General features: G+C 35.2%; 1 protein-coding gene across 1 annotated transcript; it reads right to left on the bottom strand.

Annotated features, from left to right (window-relative positions):
* Nucleotides 1-227: 227 nt before the first annotated feature.
* Nucleotides 228-4,106, bottom strand: LOC133778187 (subtilisin-like protease SBT3.5). Its single transcript, XM_062218051.1, has 10 exons — nt 3,774-4,106; nt 3,585-3,676; nt 3,354-3,451; nt 3,028-3,189; nt 2,273-2,946; nt 2,099-2,184; nt 1,752-1,997; nt 1,540-1,654; nt 1,134-1,326; nt 228-1,045 (listed from the first exon to the last, which is right to left on the bottom strand). Exons 1-10 carry the CDS (start codon nt 3,876-3,878, stop codon nt 471-473), a joined length of 2,346 nt encoding a protein of 781 aa, XP_062074035.1. The 5' UTR covers nt 3,879-4,106; the 3' UTR covers nt 228-470.
* Nucleotides 4,107-10,633: the final 6,527 nt, after the last annotated feature.

Consider the following 10,633-nt stretch of genomic DNA (forward strand, 5'->3'; position numbering starts at 1 on the left):
GAGGTTTTCCCTCGGGACTTATTAATGTTCTCTCTGCATAGTGGCTCTTTCATACTGAAGTAATGTGTAGTCTCATATTTTATATTTAAATTATTTTAATAATTTTTAAATTACTTACAGTATACAAAGAAACTAGCTAATCTAGGATAAGGACTATATATATCTTATATTTATATATATATATATATATATATATGAATCATCCAAAGTATATATACTCAAGAGATTAACTGTTCTCAAACTAAATTCAACCATGATTATAGATCAGTCTTTTTTTTCCTCCAAAACCTCCAATAGGAGAGAGATTTTATTAAGAAATACAAATAAACTCCCTTCAAAAAGGTAGTTCTAAAGAATATTTACACCAAGAAATTAATAGAGAAACAGGTAGGTGAGGAAATAATAACAAATTTATTGACCAACAAGATATATAGTATTACCAACATTCCGTAGTAGCTTAATAAGTGGCCTCAGTACTCGTCACCATAAGGCTGAAACATCTCTGTTCTCACAGCCAAAGGAATCCTCACAAAATGCACTCTATCTGACCAAGTTAAGCTCCCAAACAAGTACTGAGTATTCATTTGGAGAGTTGTGGAGAATGTGACCTTGAAGGAGACCTTCTTAACCGTAGAGTTGAATGTCAAGACATCAGGTCTTACTGACACAGCTATACCAGATGGAGGCTCAATTGTTGGTCTATAAGTGGAGTTTTGAGCTCCAACATTTGTGACTGTTCGTGTTACTGTAATGGAAGTACTCCTAATGCTTGGTATGATAATAGAAGGTAAGTTAACATCTAGAACAGACAATTTTTGAATTGGACAGTTTTTTACATTCCCTGTGAGCCGAGATATAGCAGAGTTGTTATAATGCATTGCACAGAGATAATGAACGTAATCAGCCGTGCCCATATCGTACACTAGTCCTGGATCAGCTGCTACGTTTGGATTTACAATGCCTCCTCCATAGTCGAATGGATCAGCCAGTTTTGGGGGCGACCCTTCTGCAAATATTGGTGAACCAGATGGACTAGTCCTCCATGCTGCATTAAAATCATCATCATTGAGTCTTTCAACATCTTTTTTGTATGAAAGATTCTTTCGAGAAATGAAATTGGAAATGGGAAGTACCAGTTGTGACAAGTGCTGATTTAATGGCAGCAGGAGACCAAGTGGGATGCAGTGCTTTTAGAAGAGCTACAATTCCTGAAATGTGAGGAGTTGACATGGAAGTTCCCGAGTGCATGACGAATTCCCCATCCGCAAATCGGTCATGAGGAGAAGTTGCAGCTAAGACGTTCACACCAGGCGCAGTTATATCTGGCTGTTACACAAATAATAACATTACAACAGCAGTAAGAGACCAAACACTTCGTGTTGAGCTCTCTTCAACCCCACTTAGTTAACTTCATGAACAATGAAAGCCCTTCAACTCAAAATTTAATAAACTTTTGATCGTTTCAACAGATTCAAATCATTTAACAGCTGCATTAAGACCAAGTAAAGAAGAAAAAAAGAAAAATAAGAAATGACATACCTTAAGGATTGCAGGTTCAATGGAGTTAGGTCCCCTTGATGAAAAATGGGCCACTTGAGCTGATAAAGGTCTTCCAACAACTGTTTTGGAAGGGCTCAACTTTACAAGAGGAGTTCTGTGTGAAAAGAAAACAAAAATTACTTTTTTTATTTTTATTTTTTCTAAAAGAACAAAACCCAAAGAAACAAGGATAATAATTTCGATCAACTAACCTGGTAGACCGAATGTAAAAGAGGATTTTGGTGCCAATCTCATAATCAACTTCAATACAAGGGAAATCACCAGGACATGGGTATAAGCCACTGCTTGGATGCTTGGCTACAATAAGACCAACTCCACCGGCTGCTTTCACAGCGGCTACTGCACTTGTTATAGCAGCTCTTCGAGTCATTGAGGTGAAGCAGAGCACCACTTGTCCAGCAACCTTGGTCTGATTTAGTTGAAGAGCTTGACAAACTCTGCAAAATGGTATAACAATTAGGAAACCATGCTTACTTGGACTACAAATTAAACTTATTTTCCATGTTATAAAACTCATTATTGTGGCATATTCAGATACCCTGATGCAGTAGGATCAAGCCCGTTTGACTCTGGATATAATAAGCCAGTCAAACCAATCTCCCTTCCGTTATAGATAGCTTGTCCCTGAGATAACAACCATATATACATATTCATTTTATAATTCAAGACAATTACCGACCTACGCTAAACCCCAATAAAGAAATGAAAGTACCGCTAATGTTTTATTGTTTCCAAGAGTAATAGAAGTAACAAACGCTCGATCTATGGAGTTTGCCGCCACGGTCAAAATCCAAGGAGCAGTGTTCTGAACAGTCTGAGCTGAAGGACCATCGTTCCCAGATCCACAAACGACGCTAATCCCCCTCGCCACAGCGTGAAACGACCCAGTTGAGATGCCGTCTCGTTCATCCACATCAGAAAACATAGGAATCCAAAACCCAATCGAGAGCGACAACACATCCACTCCGTCGTGTATGGCTTCATCAAAGCCTTTGAGTATATCCGCAGACGAACACTGCCCGCCGAAAAAGTTCCAGCACACCTTGTATACGGCCACGCGTGCGTTCGAAGCACCACCGCGTGCCGTGCCGTTGGCAAGGCCTTTGTAGCTGACATTGCCCACAAACGAACCGGCGGCCGTACTGGCCGTGTGCGTGCCGTGCCCATTTGCGTCTCTGGCAGACAAGTACTCGTTCTGCCCTGATGTGTTTAGGGGCTTACCGTACTCGGCCAAGAACCCATTTACAAACCACCGTGCTCCGATGATTTTTCGGTTGCAGTGCTTTGTGGGGTCAAAGCTGTCGCCGGACTCGCAGACCCCTTTCCAGCGAGACGGAACTGGGCCGAGCCCATTTTCGCTGAAGGATTTAGACTCTGGCCATATTCCTGTGTTTGTGGGGTTGAGTGATTAAGCCGCCATTGTTGTACGAAATGAAGAGGGAAGTAAATGTAACAGGGAAAAAATACCTGTGTCGAATATGCCTATAATAACTCCATCGCCATTGTTGCTTTTGTGAAGAAGATTAGAAGGAGCTCGATGAGTAGTAGAGAGGTTAAGAGAGTCCCAAGTCCTCGTTGTTTGCAGCCTGTGGAGGCTATTTGGTATGACTCGAATAACACCCGGCAGCTCTGAAGTTTACCATATATTATTACATACTTTCATACGCAAACATATATATATATATATATATATAATATCTATACATTATATAATATTATACGGGCTGGAAATGTGGGTGACTAATTGGGTTTTAATATTTCATCAATTACTGGCAGAGACATTAAAAAGTTACCAGCAATATCTTGAGCCTGAGACTCAGTGAGCTTAGCAGCAAAACCAGAGAAGCCATGTCTGTAACTGTATACCATCAATTCTGAAGCTTTCTCTTTACTAAAACATAAGACATCCAACAATTAACATAAACTCAACAAAACCACTCTACTCATAATTTGGTGTTTACATTCTTTTTTTTTAAAAAAACAAAAAAATCTATATGTACGTATATATATATATATATATGCACCTTCCAACTATTTTGGCAAGCAAGTTATGATGTGAATCAGTGGTCAAATCAGGATCCTCGTGCTGCTTTTCTCCCATATAAACAATGTGAACCTGCCTCATAAAATGAAAATTTGAACAGTTTATATGAAACCCAGATGAAAGACTAGTTCAAAAATGATTTATTTATGAAATATATATAGAAACGAACATTGTTAGTCCTGGCCTCCACCATTGTTGTGGTTGTGTGATCATGCAGAACAAAGATAAGGCACAGTAAAAGAAACAGTGGAGCAGTAAGTAGTGGGAAATCCATTTTGTCTCTGTTTCTCAAAACCAGAGAAGTATGAAATAATATGAAAGGGTTGGTTTATCTCAGATCAATCTATGCTCAACAAACTTATGCCATTTATAAACCAAATATATATGACATACTGCAAATTTTTATTGTTATAACACACTGTATTAAAGACAACGGTCTCTGGCGGGTAAACTTGGAAACAGGAATATTCAATAAGAATAAAGCCTAGCCAATAAAAGAGAATTGCAAAGTCAAGAAATCCGGATGGACTAATGCACATTAATTAATCTGCTCGTGAATACTTTATATATACCATTTATGCAAATGATTAACGGGTGCCATGCCACCGTTCTAGAGTACCTTGTAGCAATTCTCTTTTATAAAGGGGGAGATAGAAAAAATGTCACTTTTTGACAATTATTAACATAACTTGTAGTTCGTTTAATATACCAATTAATACATTGTCTAATCTCATAGTAGAAATCAGTTGTTATGAAAGGAAGCTCGGAGACTTTGAAAACGCAACTTGGTCTTCCAATTTATGGACTTGTTACGCAAGTTCCAGCGTTGGTTTGCCGAGGCCGACTCTATCTTGTAATTATATCTTAAAAGTATAACTTACTCAAATAATTCAAGTCTTCATTCGAAGTTAGTCTTTTTAAAAATAAATAAATAAAAAAAACATATGTTGGCAATGATTTTTGTCATTTCTTTTGTTAAAACCAGCAAAAGTTAACAACCTTAAAGAGAGGGTACACATGATTGTTACAATTTTCCATTAATGAGTGAACTGATTTTTTTACGAATCACGAGTACAAGGAAGAAAAAAAATAATAACTTTTTTGTTCTAGGCACGCGTACTACACTTGTGAATGATGATTTTGTACTTGTGAGAAGTTTTAAGAAATAATTGTTGGACAGTTTTTATTTTTTCCTTAGAAAAAAAAATCATGTTTAGGGATATTTATTTATGTTCATTATTTTTTTTTAAATATGAAAAAATTAATACTACGAAAATTATACAATAACTTCTTAATATACGGCTACAAAATTACGAGGCTGTACAATTTTATTTTGGACATCAAAAGTTTGGACTTGTAAGTAATTGGATTAAGCTGAAATAAATATGGAGCATCAAACTACACATCATGTAATTTGGTGAAAATGAATATCCAAAATCACAGTGCACAGTGTATGCATTTACATGAGTTGGTTGGTATTAAGATATCATTCATGAGTAAGTTATAATACAATAATTTTCACCATATTGGTGGTATCAAAATATGATAATTTTTCGAAATTTTACTGAAAAAAGAAAGATTGATATTTGAATATGAATTCAAACACAAAAATTTATAATAATAATAATAAAGTAACAACAATTATTTATGAATTTATCCAAAAATATGTGGTAAAAACAAAATGATGTATTTCAAATTTTAAGTCTGACAAGCTCATATCCTCTAATTTCCAATGAAATTATGTTATTATATTCTGTCTCGGCGACATTTAAGGCATAGAACTGAAAGCTCTCACGTAATTGCCCATTTTTTATGATAATTAATTTTATTTATTTATTTGAAAGAAATTAATGCTACTTAATTTGTATAGGCTACACTAATAATTGGAATGTTAAAAGTCCAGTATATCTACTTAATCGACATCATTTTTGTTTTTTGAACTAGTGGTAAATAAACGTGTAAGGGCACTTTTAATGGAGGAGATAAAATGTTTAATTTTTTATAATATAGAGAAAAAATTATTAAATAGTCTTCCAATAGGTGATGTAAAGTTATAATTTTTTACCTAAATGAATAGTATTTCTCTATATCTATTGAAACACTATTCATCAAGATATAAATATTTTATTATTTTTTTATAAATTTTTGTATATATATGAGTGTGATACTATTATATTTAATTATTTTATTTCTTAAAAGAAATAAAATATTTTTAAAAAATATAATATTTAAATGATGTAGAGAAAAAATAAAGAAGTTAATGTATGATATAATGTAAAAGTTTGAAGTAAATTATAAAAAAAAATATGTTTTGGTGGTGTATTTTGTAATACACTTTCCCTATAATATTTAGCTAAAACTCACAAAAATAACTTTCATAGCTATGCACAAATTTCAATTAATTTATATTTACATTTACATAATATTTACATATCATTTATATAATATTTTAATATTATTATTTTTCTTTATAAGTTTTTTCTCTCTCATTTAGTATTTATATTTATTATTTCTTTTTTTTTCAATTATTTTAGTTTACTTTAATTAATAAAATATATTTATAGATATAATATTCAAATGATATAGAGAATCTGATGTATACGATAATGTAAAAGTTAGAGGTAAAATAAAAAAATATGTATTTTTTGAAGATATTTTAAAGAATGGAGTAAAGTATGTATTGGGAGTGCTCTAAGTAAGTATTGAACTTTATGTTAAAAGATGAAAATAAATATTTGTCTTAAAAATAAAATAAAAATATAAAAATAGAGAAGACCTCGGTATTCTCTCGCCAGCTGGAAATGGTCAACTTGGTCTAAAAATATTTAGGGAATTTTCCATGTAATACGGCCACTTAATACCACAGGCTTAATTTCTCGTCAAGACATTGACATACCAACTGCGTTCATAAATCAACAATAACTTGAGAAAGAATATACAACGTTTGAATTTAAAGTGCTATCATATTCCGATAAAGATACGTGTTTACATTATATAATATATATATATAAATAAATATATAACACGCTTAGTACATTTTTACATTCTTAGACCCAAATTTACATGGCAGTATTATAATAAATCTTCGGTAAATTTTCAGAAAAATTTAAATGATTTAGGATGCTGAAATTATAGACTAAATAATATTTACGTGAATGATAGTACAGTAAGTTTGGAATTTTGTTTTGACATCTTAAATTATTCATATTTTTTAAAATTTTACAGGAGATTGATTGTAACTATAATAAATATCATTATGTAAAAAAACTGAAATAATAATTTATACATGTGTATAAAAATATACGTTTCACCAGTGTATAAAAAATGTACACCATATTATAGCCTTATATATATAGAGTCTGTTTCACCTCAACATGAATTACATTATCATATATAAATTTTGTGTAAATAAAAATTATTTATATAATATTTTTGTATCATAATTTTAGCTGCAATCAACCTTAAAAGTGTGGCTAGTCCCGCATGTTTTGTGAATTAACTTTCATAGATTATTAGCCATATATCTTAGTTAAATTTACTCCAAATGTATATCTTAATAATATATATACTTAATATAAATTGTTTATATTTTTTTAAACTCTGTATTTTTTCCCATTATCTGTTTGGACTCTGTGTTTTGACAAATTACTTTTTGGATCTTATGTTTTGTAAAATGGTTAAAATAGAACCCTAAACCTGATTTTGGTCAATGTTTTCTCACTAAAATCACAAATATTTTACCAAACTAACAATTTAGAACAAAAATAAAATCATTCTGCTTAAAAAACTGTGTTATTATCTTCAATTTTTTATTCATCAAAATTGAGTTTAGGGTTCTATTTTAACCATTTTACAAAACATATGGTCCAAAAAGTAATTTGTCAAAACACAGGGTCCAAACAGGTAATAGGAAAAAACACAGGGTCCAAAAAGGTATAAACCCTAATATAAAAGTAATATATTCGGCGGTGCGTCAAGTTACTTGTTCTTCGTTGTATCCTGGGAGAAAGACGCTGGAAATCATCTAGCACCAATGGGAGGCGGTGAATCTGTTGTAAAAAAAACTGTGTGTTACACGAATCTCGGACAGTTAATTATTTTTTCAACTCTTTATATTTGTTATTATTAGTGTTTATTGTAATTGCTGGTTAGATTAATTATAATTGTTAGTTATAGTATAATTATAAATTGTTTTATTTATAGTTATAATAATATTGTTAATTATAATTGTTAGCTAGATTAATTAAAATTGTTAGTTAGATTATAATTATAAATTATTTATTTATAGTTATAATATTAGTTATAAATATTATATATATGGATGTCCATAATAACGAAGAATCACTAGGTTACCCAAAGTAAAATATCAGCATTAATTCTTGATTGTATTCAGAGTAGTTACATGATTTCCTTATGACTTATTAGTCTGTATAAATAGGGGTCATTCCCTCATTGAAATAATGCATACAAGAGTTTCACTCTCTCTTTACATCTCTCTCTATTACTCTATCTATTTATTTAATTTTATATTTCAGTATTCTTAATAGTTTTATAACACGTTATCAGCACAACTCTCTAACTATCATTATTTGTAGGTTCAAATTCTTACCATTAATCTTTAGTCATAATCATTCGTTGAATCTGAACTAGATGATTCAATCTTCAACCACCATCTTGTGTTGATAACAAAATTCATTATCAAGCCTCTAGTCATCATAGTTTATTGAGATAAAAATATTTATTGCGAATGTATGTTTATATGATTATCATACTATATATATTGATCATTAAAAAAATGTATACGTGAGTTGTTATTTTACCATTATGATAGTATTAGATGGTTTAATATCTTGTTATCGTAAATATAATTATATTCATATGTATGTGTTCTTACTATCTTACATATTTAATATTGATTTCTCTATAGTATTTATTTTATAGTTATTTACAAATGATTACATTATAATTTGTAAAGTTCTATGTCTATGGCATATTGAAAAAAAATTATAAATCCTTGACGTAAGGTCTTTCATATATCCTGAAGATTATACAAAAGTGATATTATTCATTAAGATATATTGTACGCCCTGATTTTCCCACGGGCTGATTAGCAAGCCGAGCTGCGGCCTAACCATGATTACCCCATGATCATCCCCAGGGCTGGAGCTTCTGTCGTAATGTCGTGCCTTCTTAGCTCGAGGAAGCCCAAGAGCTCGCCTTCACCGCCCTAGGCCGGGGCAGGGATTCCGAAGGCCAAAGACCGAGCTAAGTATGAAGCTCGTGGTACGAGCTTGATATGGAGGCTATGACCCTTTCTGAAGTCAACACACGCAAGGTAAACGTGCATATATCACGCATCACGTGTCTGATATCCTCCTAACTTCTCGGACACGCAGCAGGAACGTGCGTGTTCAAAAACCCACGACTGGGTTGGGCTGTGCGGCCCATTACCTCCTTACCTATTGATTTGACCACACTTATGTGTCAGGTTTAGGAATTAATCATGAATGTCACAGAATTGATACGACAACTAAGAAGGTCATGGGATGACCTTCTTACCAACTTCCAGGTGCCTTCTCCTATAAATATGGAGACCCTGGGAGTTGATATGGGTTGGAAAAATAATCTCTTGTAAGAAATACTTTGTAATCAAATACTCAGTATAGATCAATAATATTGACTAGTGGAGTAGAAGGATTTTAACCTTTGAACCACTTAAAAACCGTGTCTTGAGTCACCTCTTTCATCCTCTAAGATCATATATTTATTTCGGTTCATCTTTAGCACTAATCCCTTTCTCTTCTGCTCTTAATTACCTGTTGGCGAAGAACCGCGTCAACAGTTTGGTGCTTTCATTGAGAGCAAGTTCGATTAGTGCTGCTGCAAACATCCAACTATGGTGACTACTCGGTCCAGGCATGGTAACGAGACAGAACAACATGATGGGCAGGAGGCTCATCATACTACCATCCCTGATGAACAAGTTCCTGAAATCCAGCAGCGCCCAGGAAAACAGCCGGTGGGTCAAGATGATACCGGTAGTTCGGCGCCTCAGCCACCTAATCCGAACCCATGTTATTATACTGCGGTGGAAATGGAGAACGCTCAACTGAGGAGTCAGTTAGCAACAGCTAGCCAGCAAATCCAGGATATCCTAGCCCGATTACCCCCTCTCACAACCGGCATTAACGTCGGAGAGAGGCAAGGTGAGGCTCCTAAGTCTCGCCGGGGTAACCGATCCAGGCATAGCCGTTCGAATAGACTTCCGGCAGCCAACTCCACCCCTTCATCACACCATAGAGGACAACAGCAATACAGCCGTTCGGTCAGGACGTCGACTCCTAGCTCCCAACCATCCTCGAGAACGCCCAGGGGAGCTCGAGGAAATTCTCGAAGGAGATCCGGGGAGGGCTCGCGACGTCAGCCTGTCCCCGACGACCGTCCTGCGCCTCGTCCAGATCGCCCGGCGGGGGACCAGTAGGTTGGCAGGGCCGAAAGGCCCCCACCAAACTTGATCCGTCCAGACGGAACTAGAATCGCCTCCCCAGTCAGGCATCCTCCATCTCCGATCAGATATTCGTCTCCTCCTCGGCCCGTCCGGGACATCCCAGCCCATGGGAGAAGTAGGAGAAACCCGCCATCAGCTGGACTTTCCCGGCATAGCAGGGCGCCAGGGGAAAGCTCAGGTCGTCACCACCAAAGGCGGACTCCCAGCCTATCCAGCAGGAGCCGCTGGACCGGCAGTCGTCAGAGTGATCTCTCTGGGGGAGACCTTTGTCAGTGTTTAAGTTCGGCACAAAGTCACCAGACCACCCAGGGAGGTGACTTGCGAGATCGCCTCAACTCTCATAGAGGGGACAGAGCAGGAGGAGATGGCCAGGCTCGTTCAGGGGGGGCCCTGTCCGAAGTACACAACAGGGGTAATGTCCCAAATAACATATCTCAAGATAGGAGGGGCAATAACCCACCAAATGTGTACAATGGATCCGGAGCTGTTGAACAGCCCCGGAATAACCAAGGACATCAGGA

This window comes from Humulus lupulus, chromosome 5 (genome assembly GCF_963169125.1).
Source record: "Humulus lupulus chromosome 5, drHumLupu1.1, whole genome shotgun sequence".
NCBI lineage: Eukaryota > Viridiplantae > Streptophyta > Magnoliopsida > Rosales > Cannabaceae > Humulus > Humulus lupulus.

What these genes read in the sequence shown, in the direction of transcription:
- LOC133778187 (XM_062218051.1), bottom strand. Translation starts at nt 3,878, where the DNA reads ATGGATTTCCCACTACTTACTGCTCCACTGTTTCTTTTACTGTGCCTT. An exon ending in CTTGCCAAAATAGTTGGAAG is followed by an intron (nt 3,452 to 3,584) that starts GTGCATATATAT and finishes CTTATGTTTTAG; the next exon opens with TAAAGAGAAAGCTTCAGAAT. An exon ending in GAAACAATAAAACATTAGCG is followed by an intron (nt 2,185 to 2,272) that starts GTACTTTCATTT and finishes TTGTTATCTCAG; the next exon opens with GGACAAGCTATCTATAACGG.